General features: G+C 47.6%; 4 protein-coding genes across 8 annotated transcripts in view; 2 read left to right on the forward strand and 2 right to left on the reverse strand.

Annotated features, from left to right (window-relative positions):
- ALG9 (ALG9 alpha-1,2-mannosyltransferase) overlaps positions 1-136 on the reverse strand; it is a 122,799-nt gene extending 122,663 nt beyond the window's left edge. The window contains exon 1 of one of the 2 annotated variants that reach the window (XM_037882124.2): positions 3-136. The gene's annotated coding sequence lies outside the window, so the exon portion shown is untranslated. The remainder of the gene's footprint in view (positions 1-2) is intronic. The other variant, XM_043534057.1, reaches the window with a different exon arrangement.
- Positions 126-10,427, forward strand: C22H11orf1 (chromosome 22 C11orf1 homolog). 3 transcript variants are annotated; one of them, XM_043534065.1, is made up of 5 exons: positions 126-305; positions 2,896-3,015; positions 4,885-5,112; positions 5,807-5,873; positions 7,027-10,427. In XM_043534065.1, exons 3-5 carry the CDS (start codon positions 4,888-4,890, stop codon positions 7,200-7,202), a joined length of 468 nt encoding a protein of 155 aa, XP_043390000.1. In that variant the 5' UTR covers positions 126-305; positions 2,896-3,015; positions 4,885-4,887; the 3' UTR covers positions 7,203-10,427. The 3 variants fall into 3 exon arrangements, with proteins under 3 accessions (XP_043390000.1, XP_007060545.1, XP_043390001.1); XM_007060483.4 differs by lacking the exon at positions 2,896-3,015 and having other exon boundaries at positions 180-305; XM_043534066.1 differs by lacking the exons at positions 126-305; positions 2,896-3,015 and adding an exon at positions 437-730.
- Positions 170-23,214, forward strand: HSPB2 (heat shock protein family B (small) member 2). 2 transcript variants are annotated; one of them, XM_037882125.2, is made up of 3 exons: positions 170-305; positions 20,720-20,867; positions 22,305-23,214. In XM_037882125.2, the coding sequence occupies exons 2-3, from the start codon at positions 20,774-20,776 to the stop codon at positions 22,754-22,756; spliced, it is 546 nt and encodes a 181-aa protein (XP_037738053.1). In that variant the 5' UTR covers positions 170-305; positions 20,720-20,773; the 3' UTR covers positions 22,757-23,214. The 2 variants fall into 2 exon arrangements, with proteins under 2 accessions (XP_037738053.1, XP_007060544.1); XM_007060482.4 differs by lacking the exon at positions 170-305 and adding an exon at positions 4,973-5,112.
- CRYAB (crystallin alpha B) lies at positions 9,392-16,484 on the reverse strand. Its single transcript, XM_007072653.4, has 3 exons — positions 16,105-16,484; positions 10,754-10,876; positions 9,392-9,742 (listed from the first exon to the last, which is right to left on the reverse strand). The coding sequence occupies exons 1-3, from the start codon at positions 16,300-16,302 to the stop codon at positions 9,539-9,541; spliced, it is 525 nt and encodes a 174-aa protein (XP_007072715.3). The 5' UTR covers positions 16,303-16,484; the 3' UTR covers positions 9,392-9,538.

Here is a 23,214-nt window from a genome sequence, read left to right on the forward strand (position 1 = left end):
ACCTATGCAGAGACCGTCACTCCCCTGGCCCGTCACTTCCGCGTGCTGATTTGCCTCACTTCCGGCGCGCGGCGCGTGACGTCAGACGCGCTTCCCGGCTTCCATGGGAACAGGCTCGGCTCCGCCTCTCCAAGCGGCGCTCGGTTGTCGCGGCGGGACCCGCTGGCGAGTCCGCGCCCCAAAGCGGCGCCTCCTCTTCCCCGGCGGCGCGTGGGGACGCGTAACGTCCCCGCCGGTGACTTCATCGCCCCAGGGCCCGGCCACGGAGCTAGGGGGCGCGGTCTGTGATTCACGGGCGGGTCAGGGTGAGCTAAGAGGCGGGGCCTGTCGTGCGCGTGGGCGGGGCTAAATCGGTGGGCGGGGCCTGCCGCCCGAGGTCCTCGGGCTGGGCATGGCGGGGGCGTTTCTGGGGGCCGCGGCGGGGGCCGAGCTCCGTGGCGGAGGCCCCCGTCATGCAAGGGGGAGCCGGGCAGAGACGTGGGAGGGGCTTGCTTGGGTGCAATGGGCTGGCTGGGGCCTCGTAGAGGGCGGTGACCAAGGAGCCAATGCTGGCAGCATGGGAGCCCTGTGCTCGGGTCTCTGCCTGCAGCGCCGCTGACCTTGCCTGGTAGGAGCTCTGCGCCCGGAGAGCAGTCCTCCCCGCATGGGCAGAGCTCCCCTTGCAGGTCACAGTCACTCAGGCGCTTGCGGCTACTGAAAGCGTCTTCTTTTCTCCACTGCCCAGCTTCTGGTTTGTTTTATTCTTTGTTCATTCGTTTTCTGTACAAAACAAACAGGTTTCAGAGTCGCAGCCGTGTTAGTCTGTATCCGCAAAAAGAAAAGGAGGCCTTGTGGCACCTTAGAGACTCACCAGTCTATTTGAGCATCAGCAAAACAAACAGGGAAATTCAGCACAAAACTCTCCATTAAAGTAGTATTGTTAACGTTACATCTCTAAACAAACCGAAGTGTACTACTGTTCCCTTCCAGTTGTAATGCTAATTCGGCTATGTCACCCATGGGGAATAGTTCCTGGCCCCCTTTCCCAGATTCATTGTATAGCTCTGTGTGTTACTGTTTGTGCCGTTAAGTGTATCCCATAAAACATGCCAATTTATGATTTGCATTTCCAGAATTTTCAGCATTTCAACTTGTAACCTGAACATTACACTAAGATGTGTTTTGGATTTGATTAAACAATAGTCCTTAGCCCTGAGATAGCATATTTCAGCCTCAAACCACTGTATAGACACTAACTTTTCAATGTAATAATCATTCTGTAATAGAGATGTCACATGCCTGTTTGGCCTTAGGTAAATAGAGTTTTTCTTCATATAGGGCTTAATCCAATGCCTCCTGAAATCTGTGGAAGTCTTTTAACTGATTTCAGTGTGCTTTGGATCAGGTCCATGCTGAGGGGGAGTTAGTTATCTAACTCAAGTGATACATTTTTGAGGCTAATCACCATACATGAGGCTTTGTAATGAGTACTGGGTAGTATTCTGGCACTTGGAGGTAGCTACTGAGCTAAGCAATATAGCTGATCTGGCTGCTGATCTCGCTGCCCACGTGGGTAGCTTTTATGCACATGTTTAATTTTAAGTCATTGCTAAGTGTCCAGATGTGTTGCTCTGGCAACCTCTGCTCACAAAAGTTTTCAGTAAACAAAAAGCGTTACAAGTGTCTCACTTCACAGATTCACAGTAGCTGGTGACATCAGCACTAGTTGATGATAAGGACATGAGCTCATAAACGTGATCAAATCAGTTTTTCTGGCTGCCTGCCACAGCTCCTGGTCCCTGCTCCTCCTCCATTGGTACAGCCTTTGGATGTTTAACATCAGCTACACCAGCCCAGTAAAGTTGCTGCACTCATGTCCACACCAGTGTTCTGAGGTTCCTGTGTGGAACTTTTGTCTGAGACCCTTGGATGAACTGCATAGCTAAGAACAGGACGCAGGGTTTGTGATTCCAGAACAGTTGTGTGCCATGGAGCAGAGTCTTATGTCACTGGGCCCATCAGAGTCCACAGAGTCTGAGGTATTTTTTGTACAGGGCTAGTATCCATGTCTCCCTTGGCTCCTGATCCTTTATAGTGTTCTTCGGAAAACATCAGACTACTTGATTCTGTTCATAGACTTTTGTAGATTCATTTCCTTTTTCCATTCACCATCAACACATTCTTCAAATTCCTTTTCAAAACTTTCTTCTTCCAAGAACCTCAAATACTAACCCATCTCTGAAAAGTGCAGCCTCCAATCGGGGCGGGGAGAATCTTTAAGCACCCAGATGAAGATCACTGCAGAATCAGGGCCAAGGTTAGCACCACCCTTTGGGCCTCCTGTTGTGTTCATGAGCTGTCCAGCTATTGGACTGTGTCTTCCTTTGTATCTTGTGTGGAGCTGAGTCCATTGTCAACACCTTACAAATAAATTGTAATAATAATGTTTTATTTTCTATTTCCAAAACCTCTTTTCTCTACAAAAGTGCCCAAACCAGAACTCCAGATCCAAACATTGGGATGTTTGAAATCTTCAGCCATGTCCCAAGATTCTTGCTCAGAACAATGTGTGTATTTTGCAGTTCTGAGGAACTTACTAATTTCAAAGACTAGAATTTTCCAGTGTTGGAATTCAGCTGCCTGAATTAGGATCCACTCTCAATCCCCACTCTGATTCACTATCATAATGAAAATCTGAAGACCTCTTCCTGAACTGTAGGGGCAGAGCCCCAGCAGGTTCCAGCAGACTGTACCTATACTCATAACTATAATGATAATTCCATCCGGGGGGAGGAGAGTCTAGCCGTATATGATAGTACTTAAAGCTTTCTGTGTGGATTACACAGTATAATAAGAATTGATTTTATGACAGCAACACAGTTACTGTCTGCCATTCTGTTTTGTATACCCTTCCAGCTACTATTCATAAGAACATAAGACGGCCATACTAGGTCAGACCAAAGGTCCATCCAGTCCAGTGTCCTGACTTCTGACAGTGGCCAATGCCAGGTGCCCCAGAGGGAATGAACAGAACAGGTAATCATCAAGTGATCCATCCCGCGTCGCTCATTCCCAGCTTCTGGCAAACAGAGGCTAGGGACACCATCCCTGCCCATCCTGGCTAATAGCCATTGATGGACCTATCCTCCATGAATTTATCTAGTCCTTTTTTGAAGCCTGCTATAATTTTGGCCTTCACAACATCCTCTGGCAAGGAGTTCCACAAGTTGACTGTGCGTTGTGTGAAGAAATACTTCCTTTTGTTTGTTTTAAACCTGCTGCCTATTTCATTTGGTGGCCCCTAGTTCTTGTGTTATGAGAAGGAGTAAATAACACTTCCTTATTTACTTTCTCCACACCAGTCTTGACTGTATAGACCTCTATCATTTCCCCCCTTAGTTGTCTCTTTTCCAAGTTGAAAAGTCCCAGTCTTATTAATCGCTTCTTATACAGCAGCCATTCCATACCTCTAATCATTTTTGTTGCCCTTTTCTGAACTTTTTCCAATTCCAATATATCTTTTTTGAGATGGGGCGACCACATCTGCACGCAGTATTCAAGATGTGGTCATACCATGGATTTATATACAGGCAAAATGGTATTTTCTGTCTTATTATCTATCCCTTTCTTAATGATTCCCAACATTCTGTTCGCTTTTTTGACTACCACTGCACATTGAGTGGATGTTTTCAGAGAACTATCCACAATGACTCCAAGATCTCTTTCTTGAGTGGTAACAGCTAATTTAGACCCCATCGTTTTATATGTATAGTTGGGATTATGTTTTCCAATGTGCATTTCTTTGCATTTATCAACATTGAATTTCATCTGCCATCTTGGTGCCCAGTCACCCAGTTTTGAGAGATCCTTTTGTAGGTCTTTGCAGTCTGCCTGGGACTTAACTATCTTGAGTAGTTTTGTATCATCTGCAAATTTTGCCACCTCACTGTTTACCCCCTTTTCCAGATCATTTATGAATATGTTAAATAGGATTGGGCCCAGTACAGACCCCTGGGGGACACCACTATTTACCTCTCTCCATTCTGAAAACTGACCATTTATTCCTACCCTTGTTTCCTATCTTTTAACCAGCTACCAATCCATGAGAGAACCTTCTCTCTTGTCCCATGACTGCTTGCTTTGCTTAAAAAGCCTTTGGTGAGGGACCTTGTCAAAGGCTTTCTGAAAATCTAAATACATTATATCCACTGGATCCCCCTTAACCACATGCTTGTTGACCCCCTCAAAGAATTCTAGAAGATTGGTGAGGCATGATTTCCCTTTACAAAAACCATGTTGACTATTTCCCAACAAATTATGTTCATCTATGTGTCTGACAATTTTGTTCTTTACTATAGTTTCAACCAGATTGCCCGGTACTGAAGTCAGGCTTACCAGCCTTTAATTGCGAGGGTCACCTCTGGAGCCCTTTTTAAAAATTGGCTTCACATTAGCTATCCTCCTGTCATTAGCTATCCTTTCAGTCAGTGGAAGGAAACTCTGTTAAGTATCACTCGAATAATAACCCTAAAAGACTTCAAATAGGAAAAGGTCTGAACAGATGACGTGGAGTTTGCAATTCACAAATTCTAATCCCAGCTCAGACAGCTCGCTGTGGCCTTGGGGAAAATGAGGATAATATTATTCTGAAGGGTCTAGTATAGCTTGTGACGGTTGATGAAGCTGAAAAGAACTAAGTGTTATTATCTAAGTAAGGAAAGATAAATTACAAACACATGCACACACACAAATTCAAACTAAAGTTTTTGCATTGATAAAAATAAATGCTGCTCTGCTAAGTGAAGGGTTGGGAGCTGCATGCCCAGCTGCTGGGAGGGTGAAGAACATATTTCAAGAGTGCTGTTTGTTGACATCCCCAATATGTTTTTGGGTTTCTGTTCCTAGGTCATGTCCCTATCTTGTTTCTATAACCCTCACCATGGCTCCTTGATACATGCCACCGGCCATGCAGAAGTGTGGACGGACTGGAACAGCACCTCCAAGTTTAGCCAGTATGGCTGGAGATGCACCACCAATGAGGATGCCTACTCCAAGAAAACCCTTATGGGGAATTGGAACCAGGAGCGGTATGATATCCGGAAAATCGCACAGCCAAAACCGCTTCCTTCCCAGGTACAAACTTTCTGTTCCTCCTGTCCTTTTGATTGACCTCTAAAAGTGAAATAGCAGATACAGTCAAAAGCCCCAGCCCTACAGCCTCTTTCATTCACTGTTTGCTCCACCCTGACCCCATTAGCAGGGGTAAGAACTTGAGAAATTTCCTTTTGCTCTCCAACACCCAACCTCTGATCCATCACTAAAAAGGCCCAGTCTCACTCAGCTTTGACCATTCTCAGCTCCACTCACTTTACTTTCACCTGGTTCCTGGTGTTCTTTCCTTTGCTGTTAATGTCCTGCCCCTAGCTAGTGACTCAAGGGCAGAATCCATAAGCCACAAGTTACTGTGCAAATTCTGCCCTTCAGTTACTCCCCGGCAAAGCCATTGAAGTCAGTTTGTGCCATGGTCTGAGCCACTCATAACTCAGCAGTGTTTCACAGGCCAGAGCTGTTTCTGCTTTGGACTCATGGTTCTTCCCCTCACCATATCACTGGGCTCCTTGGCATTAATGATATCAGGTTTCATGTGACAAAACTACAGGCACGTCCATTCTGCAATGGCCTTTAGCTTACCCAGAGCGTAAAGAGGGATTATGATTTCAGATGCTTTGGCGAGCAGGCTATTCCTTTAACAGATATGCAGTATTTTTTTTATTAGATGTTTGTTTACTTATATTTTGCTGCACTAAACATGGGCTTTTCCTTTCAGTATGCTCACTACTTTGAATCAATTTATTCGTCAGATTACAACAAGGAAAGGCATCACGGCTCAAGAAGTAGGTGCATGGAACTGAAGTGTAGTCACTTTGATCTGTGTGGTAGCTAAAAAGAAGTTTTTAAATGACAATCATATGATAGGAGAAGAAAAAAGAGTTCCAGCGTGTCCATTCCCTACTGAGTCATGCCCCTAGATCTAAATGGTAGCTCTTATTTCCAGTCCCACAGGATCTGTGGTGTTTGTATCTCGGGTGTTCTCTTTATATTCTTCAGACTGAGAGGCTAAAGTTCCTCATCAAAATTACATGTGAGGCTCTTGATCCAAAATCCCTATTTGTTGCTCCTGACCCTCTGCCTCGTCAGTTTTAGACCCTTACAAACATCTACTTTGCAGAAAACAGCTCATCCCTCTATCTATTCAATCTCATTTTCCGGCTGTGTTTGACGGCTGTGAAGACATTTCACTCCAGCTAGGGACATTTTGCTAATCTCTCACCTTACACGTGACATTGTAGAAGGGACATGAGGAATATTCATATGGGTATAACATTTTAAAGCAGAACATGCCTACAGTATCGTCAGATTAAAGCATAATGGATAAAAAGACTGACATTGTGGACCAAATTCTCTCTGGAGAGAGAGATGGGATGGGAACAGAATTTACAAGAACAGATCAAAATACTACTCCATCTAGTCTGGAATCCCTGACTCCTATCTGTGTCAGAGCACATCTGGCCTTTCCATTCCAGTACCCAACCTCCTGCCCCGCCAAATCAGACCATAGCTCTTTCTAGTCTTGTATCCCATCTTTGTCCATGGCCAATACCTGGTTCTTCAGAGCAAGATGTAAAAGCTCCATAATCTGCACCTTTAAATCTGGCAATGTTTCCAGAACTGTTGAGTGGATTGTTTGGCTTTCCAGACCTAGGATGGGATAGCACTTAGGTGCTTTCGAAATCCTATGCTACGGGACCCTAGCACCTTATACAGGATCTTTTCAATGTGTTCTTTGTCCAGGAATTATGACAAAACCCTGGAAAATGCCAACTGGCTGAGAGTGCATAATATCCTTCAACCTGTGTTCAGCTTCCCTATAGGCTGGTAGAAGTTGGGTCTGCCCCTGGATTTGTTCTTCCTGTTGTCTCATTTCCTGACAATAGCCTTCTCGTTGCTTTGTCTTTAACTCATCAGTTTTCTCCTTTCTGCTCTCAGGATTTAAACAAGAACCTCATTGGTTTCCTGGACACCAGCCTGAGCTGGAACCCCCTCCAGTTAAACCGACTGCACGGTCCTGCTACATGATAGATTATGGACCTCCTCAAGGCAGAACTCCCCTCATTTGTGAAATTCGGGGAAAAGAACAGGAGGGGGCACAGCAGGAGCAATAGGAGCAGAGAGAGGCGGTTAACCTGAGATCAGCCCAGTGGTTAGAATGACTCCAACCTGTTTGCTGCTAAGGGACCATCCTTCAAGTCGTGAAACATTTCTGATATTAAAACACAGGGCATCAGAGTGACAAGTAAATGCTTTCTGAGGCTTATGCCCTATTGTTTGTCGCTCCATATGTTATTTCTGCCTTCTGACATTTTAATTTTTACTTTGCACAGAGGACTCTGACATTTCCTTTTGCTGAGAGTGTGGCTTCCCTTGGCATGATACCAAGACAAATAGACCCGAGAGTGTTTTAAAGATGTAACCGAATTTCATCAGCAAGTGGCTGTTTATAAGTGTGACCAGTTAGTTTTCCACAAAATCTGATTAATTTAATTTTATTTCTGTCACTTTAAGGCCCTAGGGAATGGCATATTTGGCTTCAAAATCTGTCACTTCTGAAATGTTTCATGTGTCTAGTGAGGCGAAGATAATGAACTATCTGAGAAAGTGAAGTTTAGGATCCAAGAGTAATGTCACCACTCGTACATCACGGGACAGATCTGCACATGGCAATTCTCTCTACTCCCTTCTGTGCTAGAGTTACAGACTAAACTGGATCAATGCTATCATTGCTTTCCCTTTGTCAGCATCCCTCAGGGTTGAGCTGCTGGTGACAATTGATGGCAAACTCTGTAGCATTTTATATCACTCTACAATCAGCTGAACATTTTATACGTCAACTGCTATTTATTGTTTGAAGGGCACTGGCTGCATAGTTTCAGAGTGATGTGATTTGTACCATGAGAGCAGGATATTTTTCTCTGCTGTTGCTGTAACTGTGTATACAACAGCTTTGCAACTGTAACCTGTGTCTGCTCTGAATTAGTTGCAGCCTTTGGACATTTCCTCATGACGTGGGCCATTCTAGAGATTTCCGATGAAATTTTCCTCCCTTAAGTGTCATCTAATGCCCATAACTAGAGTGGGTTTAGGCTGTCCTGGAGTTTTTGAACCAATTAAATTCACTTCCCCCAGAGCAACTTTTCTGATGCTTGTAAGACACAGTCAGGAGGAATCTGGGATTTGTAGATGTCTGATCCAGACAGAAATATTGAGGAAAAATGGATCATGCAACCAGGTGATAGCAAAAAATGTCTTCATATAAAGTGAAACCAGCATCGCAAAGTGTTCCTTAGTGCCTCAGGCTGGGGGAGACTTTGGTTTCATGAAGCCTGATGTCCTCTGAGCCTATAAATGTTCCACCAGCTCTTTGAGCCCCCCATTCCTCCATCATCAGCCTGCAAGAAAGGGGCAGTGCGGGGAGGGTTCAAACTAAACTTCTGCCCTCTCTGAAACTTGCAGCTTGCAGAGTCCTCTGGAGGCAACTCTCTTCTCAGCTTCCCACTACCTATGTGCCTCCGAGAGGGAGAGAATGGGAGCATGGGGCCAATGTCAGAGGTTCAGTCATCACCCTCCTAGCCTGTGGCCAACACAAACTAGAGAAGCTACTGAGGAGCCCGGAGAAAGGCTTTGCTTTTTGCTGCTGGTTCCTGATCTCCATGCTCAGTAGGAGGATTCACTTTAGTCCCACTAAGCACAGCAATCCCTTGGGCCTGGCCTAGAGCAGGGAGATGATGCTATTGTGTATCATGCAGTTCTGTGTCCTGTTCCCCCCACCAATACCACTGGCCCGTTCATATTTGTGAGCATCTAATACAGCATCTTGCCATTTCCAGCTCTCCGGGTTCAAATCCTGCAGTCCTTATTCAGTCAAAACTCCCACTCAAGTCAAGGGTGTAGCAAACACCAAGGAAGGGCTGAGCAAACATCAAATAAAATCTTCAGGGTTTGGCACCAGAGGTATATGAAGACATTTTAGAGCTGGCTTGGCTATGGGGGACACTGTGGGCTATGGGGGAGTCTGTCTAAATCAGGCTATGTATGCTGCTTCCTACAGACTGGACACCAATAGTATCTTAGATTGTAAGCTGTTTGGGGCAGGGACCATCTTTTTGGTTCTGTGTTTGTACAACACCTAGTACAGTGGGTTTCTAGTGCATGACTGGGGCTTGTAGACATTATCACAGTACAAATAATAAGTAATTGCATGCATATATCCCAGAGGCACAGTCTTACCAAGCTTTTCTATAGTAGCAGTGACACCACATCCGAGACCCTAACATTCAAAGACAAAACCACAAGATGCTTATTTATGTTTTATTTGTTAGCAAATGAGCTTGTTCTCTTTCCTTAGCATAAATAAATAAGTATGGCCAGTCAGTACAGCATACGCTGCTTGCATCCAATGGAAAGGTTTTCCTGGATGGAAAAGTTGGTTTCATACAGCTTCCTACTTCCTCTGGGCCCCTGCAATGGCAGATTTCTCCTCGCGGGTGATGGGAATGGTGCGCTCGGGAACATCGGTTTGTTTCCTTGGTCCATTCACTGTCAGGACTCCATCCGAAGACAGGGATGAGGTGATGGACAGAGGATCCACATCCGCTGGGATCCTGTATTTCCTGTTGAACTCCCTGGCAATGAAGCCATGCTCATCCTTATTGAAAGGGAAGGAAAAGAACAGCCCTGGTTTGATGTGCCAGCTCAATTCCAACTAACAACATTCCCCCTGAGCTGAGGTCAAGTTTGGGAAGCGCCCGCCCAAAAGGGAAATGTTTCAGAAAGTTTGGAGCATCACTGTCTGGAGAGACCTTGGCAAAGTGGCAGGGCTAAACTGAATTCAGATACTGCGCTGTGCTATCCAGGCTTAAGCTGGTAGCAGGCTTGAGAACCCTACAAACTTCATTTCATGGTGGGGCTTTTGCTTCCTAACTCAGTTCATCAGATTGCCCTTATTTGTCGGAGTTCTACTGTTGTCCCCTAAAACATTCCAGGCAGAGAAATGGCCAGTACCACCCCCCAGCCATTCCCCAGGGTCTCAGTGTACATTACAATGCACAGATTCCTAATCGTCTGATCTCCAGTACAGCACTCTATTGCTCCTTTGCTCCTAGGAAGTTTTGACTTCACCCTCCTCCGAGCCGTCACATAGGTATTAAGGGCCAAACTTCAGCAGGAGCTGCACTCAGGTAACCAAGAGCAAAATTCAACCCTTTGAGTTGCATGTACAAGCTGCTGTTATGGGTCTTTGCCAGAGTAACATATCATGAAGATTAACAATATAGGTAGTGTCTGATACATCATTTGGTTTAATTATTAAAATTCTTTTCATTGTTAACTGACTCAATGTTAATTAGTTCAATAATCTCCAAACTCGGGCTTTCCCATCCCTGCACTCCTGGCCCCTTCCCAACAAGAGAGAGGTTCAGAAATGTTCATTTTATGAATGGTTTTCCACAGCAATAATCTCTGCCCCGCTACTGCCCAGGCTGTGATAGGTCAGGGGGATGTATTCGGGACATAGGCATCTTTGTTAGAATGAAATGATTAATGAAAGTGAACAGAAATTATTTCAGAGTAGCAGGCAACAGGGTGGTTTTGCCATCTTGTTAGATCCTTACTTAACAGGTGCAGGGGCAGTTCAGACTTTACCACAGAGCAGATATACCTGGCGCTCCTCGTGTTTCCCATGGACCTCGATCACATCCCCCAACACCTTGACTTTTAGGTCCTCAGGAGAGAAATGCTTCACGTCGACATTTACGGAAAACTTGTCCTTCTCCAGTCGCATCTGCAAACCAAGGGGCTGGTTAGAGAAGAGTAGCTCCAGTGCTAGCTGTGGGTGTCACCTGGCATCAGGCAGGTCAACGGAAAAGCGCCTATGAATTTTAATGATGTAGAACCAAGCCCTAGATTGGGAGGCCAACATGCCCTGCCCCTCAAGGGCTGACTAAGGCAGGAACAGTCTGTCTAACTTACCCCTTTGTTTCAGTCTTGGATCCCAGTCATGCTGGGTTGTCTCTGTCTACCTAGGTTTTTTTATTGCTGCCCATCACTGTATTATCTGAGTGCCTTTGCCTTCTTGTCTTGACTAGCGGAGGAGAAATACTTCCTTGTGGAGTGTTAAAGGGGGCACACTGTAACTTGAACTTTTAGAAATTGATCAATAAATTGGCATATGACCAATTTTTATTATCTATTATTATTTGTTTGTAATTCTTTTACAGAATTATTTGGGGCTTTCTGCTCCCCTTATTGATATTTACAGGGGTCTTGTCAGCACTGGAGAAAACAACTGCATTTGACTCCACCTTGTGTGTAGTCAGGTCACATTTCCCCCTGTATAGTCAGAGTCTTGACTAACCTAACTAATGTGTCATTGGCAAATTTTGCCACCTAAGCCCTCATCATTGATAAATACATTTATCAGTATTTGTCCTGGTATGAAATGCTGAGTCACCCCCTGCTAATCTTTTGCCTTCTTAATTTTCTTTACCAGGTATAGGAAGTGCTGCATTCTCTTGGATGCTCTAGGGTTGATGTCCCATTTCTGAAGTGTACCTGTTTGACTTGAATAACTTCTTGGACCATGCCATTTAGCCAAACTGTTTTCCTTCTTGCCTTCCTGCTTAATTCATTTTTCTTTTGCTGAGGGATGTACATGCCTTCTGAGACTGTTATGAGATGCTTAAATAGCCTCCATGCTGACTCTAAGCAGTTCAGTTTCCTCACTTTTGACTTGGGGTCTCTTTGCTTCCTCAATTGTTTGGGTTTCCCTTCCTAAAATTTAGTTTTTGAACAAGAGTGCTGAACCTAATTACACTGAGCTCTCTACACTTTGGTGCCAAGCAACACACAGAAGTTGGTTCAACAGGTAACTGGGTCTGAGCCACTAAGTCAAGAAAATGAAGAGAAAAAAGTATTTCCCCCTAATGTCTTTCAGTTAGAGTAATCCAAGATGTTATTTGTACCCCTGGGTCTGATGCAAAGTCCAATGAAGTAGAAAGATGACCTATGTCTTCAAGGGACTTTGGATGAGCCTTAAATAGGCACAAACTTTCCAGCCAGCAATGGGACTTTCAAGAGGGTAGTGTCCCTTTAAGACTCTGTTAGACACTAGTTCTTCAGACTGTCCCTGCATTTCTCTTCGCTCACAGCCTACTGCTGTCGATGCCCTTGAAAACTTCAGACACCCAGGGCCTGTTCTGCCACTCACAGCCATGTAACTTCAGCAGAGCGACTCCTGATTTACACTAGACTGAGAGAAGGTTCAAGCCTGTTGTTTACTAACTCTCCAGTGTGTTTCAACTAGGGCATTGCTATCAAAGCAGCTGTTTTTTTGCCTCCCACTCCTAACTGCAAGGCCTGGAGGGATGAATGAGCACTTGTCATGCAGCAATTCAGAGCTGGAGCTGAAGGACATTTACATAGGAATTGCTGCGTGGAGGCGGGAAGTTTGTGCGGGGCCCCTGGTGATGTGAACTTGGGGCTCTGCCAGCTTCTGCAGTGATTGATCTGTGAAATTCCGTGGAAGGAGGGAGACTCCGACAAAGGCTTGAAGTCTGACAACTCAGGGAACTAGTGCTTAACAAATGACAGGGGGAACCATAGGGAAGATGGAATTGGGGAAAAGGCAGACTGGGATATTGAGGGTCAGGGAACAGGCAGTTTTGGGGGAAGAATTTCCCTGGCTCTTCTCTTACAAATTAACTACTGAGATTCTATGCATAGTTCTCCTCTGTGTTCTCCTGGAGGAATTCCAAGCCCTTCTCTGAGCTGAGAAGATCAGAGAGGAAGATGCCAAGTGCTGGTGGGAACTGAGGGTCTGGTGGTTCATCATTCTCCGCGGCTCCTTTGCATCAGCTGGGTTGCCGCAAAGGGGTTGTAACATAAGACAGGCAGATGCTGTCTCTACTACACAATACCCCTGGCAAAAGGAGCTGTTATGCCCAGGATCTGCCAGCTCTGTGCCACCCCTGCAGCAACCCCAAGTGCCTGGGGAGTTCTGGAGGTGAGAGGGTGTAAGTCAGCATGTTCTTACCTCCCAGGGATTCTGAACCTCCCCATATGGGGCTTTGAAGCAAGGCCACAACTTGGACTGCCCCAGCCTGCACGGGTGGCCTGAGTAAGGAAGGCACACACTGTCTCCCCTGATGTGTATCCGTACAGGGATGAATCTGACCTCAGGTGCAGGAAGCAACTGGTCAGAGAGGGCAAATCAGCAGCAGATATGCCCACTGTGCTGCTGGAGCTAGCCAGATCCCATTCTCAATAGACTTTCCAGGAGTTTCTCCAGGTCCCAGTCAGACAATGGCCGGGATTGTGCCACCATCGTTTGCAATTAAGGCAAAGCCAGTTCGTCCTGTTGGTTTGATTCCTCTGAGAACTTTCCCTCTAATTATTGGTCTGGGTAAGGTACCAGATGCCAAGTAAGAGGGCATTTGCCCCATGGGGATATGATGCCTGAACTAAATACAAATGGGGCAAACTTGTTTCTGAAGTCCCACTGGGATGTCTGCATTTACTACTATCCAAGCGGTGCTAGGTGCAATCAGCCATCCACTGACACTGTTCTTGGAGCAGATTGGGCCAACAGTGACTTATTCTGGGGTGCTGGAGTTACACTGATCTCCCGAGAGGCTACGGAGAGTTGTTCTTTACTAAGGTTTTTCCTACAGCACCAGTTCCTGGATAAAGGCATTCTTCACATTCAGGCTCATTAGAAACATGCGAGCCAAAGACGCAGTGGAGCAGGGAAGCATGGGAGGACTGTTTTCTAGCTCAACCTTGAGATTGAGAGGAAGATGATCCTCCAGGAGCAGGCAAATTATTTACAAGGTGGGGATAGGGGCATTTCCTTTTGCACCTTTCTTAAAATGCAGTTCTACTCTGCAAAGGGAGTCTGTGCAACTTGGCCCTTGTTATCCAACACATGTGCCCCATATGCATCCACATCTGAACGGATTGTCTTAGAACAGTTTTTAGGACTGTACTGCTTTTAACACCTGTCAGCACACCTCTGGGAAAGGGAGCCAGAGAGTCTGTAACTATTTATTTCTAGTGCGGTAGCACGTAGCAGTCTCAGTCATGGACTAGGATCCTATTGTGCTAGGTTCTGTACAAACACAGGGTTCCTGCAGCATCACCGGAATTATTTAAGCTAAGTCTCAGTTGCAAGGCCCTCCATTACACAAGACAGAGTTTGGCCCACAGAATCTTTATGACTGAGGATTATGCACGAGCCCAGCATGACTCTCAGATCTCAGACTTTGCTGGGCCAGCAGTTACAATGAACACATTTTTCCTTGTATATTGAGCAATTTTTCTCCATATATATCAAAAGATGAAGGACATGGAGCCAGCCCATCATGCCAGCTTGCAGTCACTTTGCAAAGCAGAACCCCAGTCTGCTTGTCCTTCTAGGCTAGATTCTGCCGGAAACCTGCTCATGCTCAGTTCCCTGCAGATAGGTGTGATAATCTACTCTCTTCTGTTTAACTAATTAACCCTTTGTGCAGATAGAAGAGGCTCTGTGGCTTGGCCAATGTCATTCCCAGTCTGATTGTTCACAATTCGGGTGCTTCTCAAATGCCTGCCAACCCACAGATTGCCTAACCTGAGGAGGAAAGTAAAATCATAGGCACTGCTGTACTGTATCGTGTCACTCAAACCTGAGAGTAAGGCACTAAACTCTCGGGGGAGAGGGATACAGGTTTGGAAGTGAGCTCAGCACTTGCACCCCCTGTGCTAGTGAAACTCAGGTGCTGCATTCAGGCTCGAGAAAGGAGTATTCATGCATTAGCACCTCCTGCTGGGCACTTCACAGAGCAGCATTGGTATAAAGAAAAGGAGTACTTGTGGCACCTTAGAGACTAACCAATTTATTTGAGCATAAGCTTTCGTGAGCTACAGCTCACTTCATCGGATGCATCCGATGAAGTGAGCTGTAGCTCACGAAAGCTTATGCTCAAATAAATTGGTTAGTCTCTAAGGTGCCACAAGTACTCCTTTTCTTTTTGCGAATACAGACTAACACGGCTGTTACTCTGAAACCAGCATTGGTATGGTTACAGAGGGGGTGCAGATCTCACCTTCCTAGCCAGCATTAAAACATAAGAGTGAAACAGGGCCCAAGAATGAGGCCGTGGGGTAAGCAGGAGGGTCTAGTCTAGTTTGGCAATCAGGCCAGGGAGACTCATGAACCAAGAGTCCGATGAAGTGAGCTGTAGCTCACGAAAGCTTATGCTCAAATAAATTGGTTAGTCTCTAAGGTGCCACTAGTACTCCTGTTCTTTTTATGAACCAAGAGGATGCCCAGGATTTGATGCCTGGAGACCCTCAACATCCTTAAGCAGAAGTCTCTACTTCTCCTTTGTGATTCAACAGAAGTGAAGCCAAACCAGAGAAATGACAGCTGCAGATAAGGAATTGTGCCGTGTAGCAATGGCTGAAAACTGTGAAAGGAAAGAGGAAGTGTGATCAAGATGGTACAGCAGGTGACGGGGAGTCAGAACTCCTGGGTTATATTCCTTCTCCCAGAGGGAGTGTGGTGTAATAGTTAGGAGAGTGAACTGGGAGTTCAGGGCTCCCATGTTCTGTTCTCTGCACTGCTGCTGATTGCTGTGAAATTTCAGGCAAATCACTTTGCCCCTCTGTCCCATGGCTATCATAACACTTACCTACTTCACAGGAGGAATGTGATGCTTAATTAATTGACATTAGTGAAGCATTTTAAGGTGCTTGATTCACAGATGTGACTGAGGCTAAGTATTATTATTACACAAAGGGTATAATGGTATAATGCCGGTCAGCGCCTGCAGGGCTGAATCCTGCCTGACACAGGGAGGAGGGACACAAGGACAGCACCTTCAGTTGCTCCCTTCCCCAAGTTTTTTTCTAATAACAACCTATAAGCAGCTTCCCAGGGGTTCCCTGGGGAGCCAGGCTGGGCTCTCGGCTCCAGATCCAGCCGGAGGCATGCGCAGCAGACAACAAAGCATGTGAAGAGAGAAAAGTTACCTCTGAGAATCCCGTCTCTAGCCAGCTGGGTGTCCTTAGGAAGGGGGATCTCAGCAGGAAAGGACTGAGAGCACCCGAGGTAGGGAACAGCTCAGACTCTGAGAGATGCTCTCCGAAGCTCTGGTCAAAGATTCGTGTTGGTGTCAAGAAGGAAAACAGGGGTCTGCGGATCAAGGGATGGTGAATGGCGATATCCATCTGTGTTTATCTGGGAGAAGAGTAAGAATTTACGTGCAGCAGAGTTCTTCAAGGACTGGTGTGCGAGGGCTTTTTATACCCACTGCCGTCCAGGCCTCGCCCCCCTGCTGAACTCTCTGGAAGGGTGATGTCAGGAGTTTTATTATCCCCGCTCTCCATCTGCTCCATTCAGCAGTGGCCAGTCAATTATCTAGGGGATTTGAATGCTCTGCTAAGGAGGAGGGGGAAAAAAAGCCTAGTGGGTCAGCAAGAATCAGAGCTGCCCAGCCCCGCACCCCCACGCACTGTTTATCTGTAGAGTCCCCAGGCTTGGCTGATGTTCCCAGCTGCTTCAGATGCCAGGACAATCAATGCAGCTCCTATCTTTGGCTCACACAGAAAGTGACAAGGGCCCGTTGTCTTCATCGTGTTTGGAATCTGGTTCCTGAAGTTAGACATGAGCCTAGAGATGGCTCTGCCGATCCTTACAGAAGAGCAGCTGCAGGCCTGCTTTAGTCACAGGACTTAAACAGTCAGAAAAACGCTGTTAGATCACTCTGTCCCTCCCAACCTCCCACACAGGTGGTGATGATCCATGTCTGTCCTGACCCGTCCCGCCTGTACAGATCTTCCCCTCCTGACCCCCTCACACGCCACCTGGTGCGTGTCTGTCCGTCCTGACCCCCCTCCCTCCCAGCTGGTGAGCGTCTGTCTGCCCCAGCCTGCCCCTCCCACCAGCCAGTACAGATCTGTTACCCCTCGTGTATTAACGGGTTTTTTAGTTTTGTCTCTATTTTGCAAACCAGGAATAAAAGTCAGATTTGAATCTAAAATGTTGATCATCCTCTCAGCAGTTTTTACTTACTGGCCTCTTCCCTTCTCTCTCTCACCCCACTGGGGGGTGGGGGGGCAGCTACAGGACACAGGCAAGACACCCACAGGGTGGAGGGGCAGACAGCAGGGCAAAATGTATGTGTGAACCTTCAACAGCTGCTGCTCTGTGCCTGTTCTAAGGGCGAACAGAGGATCTCAGCCCCCCTGCGTATGTCAGCCCAGCACCTTTGTCTTTTCCCTAGTGCTCAAGTCAGTTGAATGGAGATTTGGAGAAAGGTGAGAGCTCAGCACAGTCGAGGTATGAGTTCAGACTGACCTGTTACATAAATGGCACCACCTGTATTGGGAGAGCGTTTAAAATGCTATTAATGCACCACCATGCTCCCCAGACATGCAAGCTGTGCTTCTATCTATCGGCTCCAAAGCACTGACAATCTAAGGAACGCTTATTGGATGAAAGGCGCTGTAGAGGAGCCCGTTATTATTCCTAATAGTGATAAGCCATCTTCACAGACAGGCTCCAGGAGACACTCCTCCTGCAATCTCTGTGCTTCCCCAGGGGAGATGGAATCTCATGAGTTTTAGCCAGCAGCAGTTGTCAAGAGCACAGTGGAGGGAAGACCAACGCCACACCCAAGGGCCCTGCTGTTCCCTCTTCCTTCTTTGTGTTACTGACTCCATGGTGTGCATGCAGCTGCTCAGGATGGATGCTGGGAATTAATGTGCAGCACCCAAAGAAACTCCCACAGTGAGACCTGGCTATGGCACAGCTGTGTGCCAGCTAGCCAGCAGAGCCACTGTGCCCGGAAGCACTGAGTCCCGAAGGAACAAGGAGAAGTGCTGCCTGGGCCCTGAGCTGAGACAGGATCCTTTCTCCTGTGCAGAGCTGGGCTCTGATCCTGCTTAGTTCACAAGTGAAGAGAGGGTGGAAGGGGACCTTCCAGAGCCGGAACATCTCAGAGAGCAACAAGAGTGAGAATCCAGCCCTGCTACTGCCTCCCTATGGATCTGCTGCTGCCCCTCAAGCCAGACCTGCAGAAGCCCTTGAAGTGCCAGTCCTGAGCAAATCACCAGTTACCTTGTCCCATGCATGTGTTTCTGCTAGTACCTCACCCAGGTTTGCATCCAAGTTTTCTGGTGCATTACCCCTGCTCACCCCGGAGTTGAGCCTTATTTGTATTCATAGCGCTGCTGGGAATAAAAAGTGACTCATATAAGCCACTGGGTTAAATTTAACACTGAGTGAGTCTGATTACTAAGGATAATCGAGAAACATGCAGTGATGGTATGAGTGCAGCTGCCCGTCATCTTGCCAGCTGCCGCCAAGCCTGACAGCAATGCTGTATTTCTGGTTTCATTCCTTTCTGTTTGGGTGTCACACTTGTTCCTTCCTCTTCCCCTTCTTTCAATGGGTGTGGCTTATGTATGCATGCTGGCACCTCCCCAAAGGCACTGCTGGGAACTTTCTCCTGACAGTGCCCTGCCTCTGGTCTGCACACTTGTGCTCCGATGGGTTGGCCACCAGACTGCTCCATAGAGACACTCGGATCTCCGTCGGTAAATCCCAAGGGAAGAGCATCCTTCCGTTACAACTGAAAGGGTTCTGCTGGGTGAGCTGGGGGCTCTCCACCAACACATCTCATGTAGGCAGGGACAGGTAGAGCCCTGGGTAGCTTGACAACTCTTTGGGGCGGGGACTGTTGTTTTGTTTTGTGTTTGTACAGCGTCTAGCACAGTGGGGTCTTGGCCAAAGACTGGGGCGCCTAGATAATCATATTAATAGGGAGCAAGCAGCCCTGCCTATGAACTTCACTGGCTCCGATTCTGCGCTCACCTATTGCAACTGATGTAAATTCCATTGACTTTAGGTGACAGCAGAATCACACCTGCTCTCTCTGACTTATAAGTGAGTGGAGACCATGCCCCCACCCAGTGCTATTTCCTGTGCTTGGGGCTGACCCACGGGGGGGGGGGGGGGGGGGGTTTCCCTCACAGCTCCAGGGTCTAACTACAACTGTGCCGGGTGGGTAGGTTGCTGTCAATCCTGCAGCTCTTGGCAAGGGGGGCAGCTGGTACAGGGGGCAGCTACAGCCCAGGCTGTAAGTGTCTCCTTGGATTGCATATCATGGAAACAAGAAAGACATGACACTGGTGCTTTGGAGACTTGGAGCCTTCAAGGCAGCTCTAGTTTCAGAGCACAAGGATCTTATGTGGGGACCAACCCATTCAGGACTTTAAAAACGGATCTGGGACAAATCCAGCCCCCAAATAACTAAGGCCTGTCTGTCGTAGGCATTTCCACTGCATCCATCTCTGTGACACTGAAACCCTGACACTAGAGTAAGGCCAGGGATCATTTTAGCCCATTAGTTTTTAGAGGCTCATTTTCAAGTGGGCAGGGGGTGGGGGTGGAGTTGGGGGAAGTGTTCAGACTATTTAGCACATGCACACAGAACTTTACACCCACTGAGTGATGAAGACTCAATCCTGGCTAGTGGCTGCTCAGCACCTCTGGAAATCTGGCTCCCTTAGATTTTGTTAAACAGAGAATGATTCATGAGGAAGTGAATTGGAGAAGGGCCTTGCTACTTCCCACAAAATGCCCCGTGTCCCAGCACAGTTCTAAACTCCAGGCTAATCAAGCCCAGGTGGAGGCTAGAACATTTGTTGCAACAATGTATCACTTTTTATTTAAACTTTTAGCCAATAACAACACAACAGCCTGTTTGGATTCCAGTCAAGACGTGTGTTGTATGTGAGGGTACTGGACAAAAATGTAACACTATGTAAAGCATCTCCCAGCATTAGCTAATTAATCCTCATCGGGTGGAGGGGTAGGCACGTGGGCAGTGTTAACCCCATTTTACAGATGGGAAGGGCACAGCACAATGAGGGGAAAGGCCACAGAACACATCATTGGTCAGAGATGGGATCAGAGCTCAGGAGGTGCTAGCACCTAGCCCTGATTCAGCACCTAGCACATGCCCGCCCCTTAGTGAAAACCCCATGTAACTCTGCCTAGGCTGTGCCTCCATTCTCTCACCTTCCCTTGAGCCCCCTTCAGCCTATGCCTCCCAGTTCCAGTCCTGCAGGCTCCCCCATTCCACTTCACTGCCCGGTTGCCCCAGCACATCCAGTACCCTGGAGCAGGGAATCCTAGCCCTTTGGCTTTCCATCAATCATGACAGCACATTTCGTTTTCTGGAGCCTTAAACTTAGCCACCCAATAGCCGCAGCCCCTCCCTGTCTGCAGACTGTGGCTAGATCCCCAGCAGGAATGCAGTGAGGCGCTTTCCAAAACCTTTTGTAGTGATAAACACCCATTTTTTCATGGTTTGTGTGTAAAAAAACATCTTCTGTATTTTCCACAGTATGCATCCGATGAAGTGAGCTGTAGCTTACGAAAGCTTATGCTCAAATAAATTGGTTAGTCTCTAAGGTGCCACAAGTACTCCTTTTCTTTTTGCGAATACAGACTAACACGGCTGTTACTCTGAAACCTCCTGGCTAAGTGTCCCTGGGCCTGTGTGTCTATTTTGGTCGGTATCTTTATCACACACACCTCCCTATGGAATTCACCCGATTAAAACTTTACAATCTGCAGCCTTCTCACTCTCAGAGGCAGCGAGCACGCTGAAGGTTCCTTCCCTGACAGACCATGGCTGAGCGGACGGTCCCCCATGCCTACCCCATGAGCACGGAGTATGAGTTCGCCAACCCCAGCAAGATCTATGACCAGAACTTTGGGGAAGGTAAGAAAGAGGCCGGGCTCCCATCTGGCTTCACTTTTGCTCTCTCCTAGTGCAGGAGACTGTCTGGAGTGCATCCCTTGGGACATCACCTCCTGCAGACACATAGGTGCTGGAACTATGGGTGCTGGGGGTGCTACCGCACCCCCTGGCTTGAAGTGGTTTCTCTTATATACAGAGTTTACAGTTTGGTTCAATGGCTCTCAGCACCCCCCACTATACAATTTGTTCCAGCCCCCCTGCATAGACACATAAGCAGCTGCAGTGGGCGGATTGGAATCATCAAGAAAGCTAATGGGGGGCCCAGGACAGGTCAAGGGGCATCAGGAGATGCCTCCAGAATAATTAGGAACCATCATGCTCTTGATCTTTCTCCTAGTTCCCTCCTTCATGGCTGCATATTTCATTCCCGCTTTCCTTGCCCTTCCCTCCCTTTTTATTATTCATGCACAAACAGCACATGGGGAGCAAAATCCTCCCCTTTGATCCGGACTGCTGGTGGGGCCCCTGCTGCCATCAACAGCCAATCCACGTGGCACAGCCCATGCCAAAGAGGTCATGAAGACGCTGTGTAGATACCAGAGAAGGGTCTTGCTCTTTTATTGCAAAGAGTTGCCTGAAAATTGTTAGGAAAAATTGGTTCTCTCCTTAATTAGCTGAAAGACTGTTTAGCCAGCAAGCTCTCTGCCCCTTGGCTGGTGCAGTGGCTGCTGCAGACCTTAGCAGCAGGGGAAGCTCTCCTAGCCCACTGCCCAGGACAGGCTGTGGTGGAATCTGACTGGCAGGCATTGGATTAAGGAGCTTTTGAAAAGAGCTGCTGCTGGTGGGAGATTTTGCATCCCCAGTCAGCGCAGTGAAAAGCTGAGCTGGTGGGTTCTGGACAAAGCCAGAGCAGCAGCAGCCAGAGGGGAAAGAATGCAGGAGGCAGCAGAACCATTCACCAGGCTCCAAGTGCTAGCACAACAGTGTGAAAAGGCAAAAGCCCCAAGAAAAGCCTGATGTCAGTGTCACACAAAGGGCTTTAGTTCTTCATGCCAGTATCTCTGCATTCAGCGTTTTCCATGTCCAGCTCTGGCTGTGGGCTCCTCTCCTCACAGCACCCACCCCACCCATCACCTATTCTCTCTCGCTCCTAGTTCAGACCCCCAGATGGATGTCAGCCCCGGCAGAGCTGATGGGTGCAGCTGGTGTGTGGCATGGGGTGGCACTCAGTGGGCTGCATGCAGCATTTCAGTGACACATGGGGAGGCTAAGCTAGTGACTCAGTTCCCATTGTACAACAGAAGTGGTGGGTTTGCACAGAGCCCATACAGCTGCCTGCCAAGTCCCAGACTCTGCCAGTCCTGCTAACATTCCCCTTTGCCTATCTTGGTCTCATTGTTGCTCTTCTCCATCCCAGGATGTGAAGCGACCCTCTGCTCCTCATTCTGTCTCTTGCAGGTGTGTCCCCTGCAGAGATTTTAGCCCCCACTTTGTATCATGGGTACTACATCAGACCCCGGATCAACAAGCAGCTGGACCGAGGGATCTCCGAGATCAACCTCAATGAGCACAAATTCCAGGTGTTTCTGGATGTCTGCCACTTCCTGCCTGACGAGATCGCCGTCCGCACAGTGGACAACCTGCTGGAGGTGACAGCTCAGCACTCCCAGAAAGCTGACCGCCATGGCTTCATCTCCCGGGAATTCACCAGGACATACATCCTCCCACTGGATGTCGACCCCCTGCGAGTTAAAGCCACGCTGTCCCATGACGGCATCTTGAGTGTAGAGGCTCCCCGAACTGGGGGGGAAGTGGAGGCCAGAATCAAGGATGTGAAAATAACTCACCAAGAACAGCCAGTGGGGTTGGGAGAAAACCTGGATAAGGGGAAGGGACAGGCTGAGCCCTAAAGTACCCTGGGTCTGTGCTTCAGCTGGGGGGATATATGATTGTGCCAGACCCCTATTTCTCGCCACCGGTGCTTGGCTTTGGGGGAAGACCACTGGCTGGAAAAGCGGTGGTGGAGTTGAAGAAAAAGAGTGCGCGGCGGGGGGGGGGGGGGGGGGGCATACCTGAAGCCTTTTCCCAGTTCAAGCACTGCCCAGAAGAAGGTAGTACATGCTGCCATCGCTACTCTGTTATCTAGAAATAACAGGGGTCACCTCCTGCCATAAACTGCTGTGCTGTGTTGCTGTGGGCTGTTAACCAGCTGCTGTGTTCCACCCCAGAAGGGGCTGCATTTCAAAAGTGGGTGGAGTAATCCAGTGCATAGTTTTTAAACCTCTCACTAACATTTGTGGAGAGCTTTGGGGGTGGAAGGGCTGTAACTATGTAAAACAACAATAGTTCTTAAAAGGAATGAGGAATA

The sequence above is a fragment of the Chelonia mydas genome, chromosome 22 (assembly GCF_015237465.2).
Source record: "Chelonia mydas isolate rCheMyd1 chromosome 22, rCheMyd1.pri.v2, whole genome shotgun sequence".
NCBI lineage: Eukaryota > Metazoa > Chordata > Testudines > Cheloniidae > Chelonia > Chelonia mydas.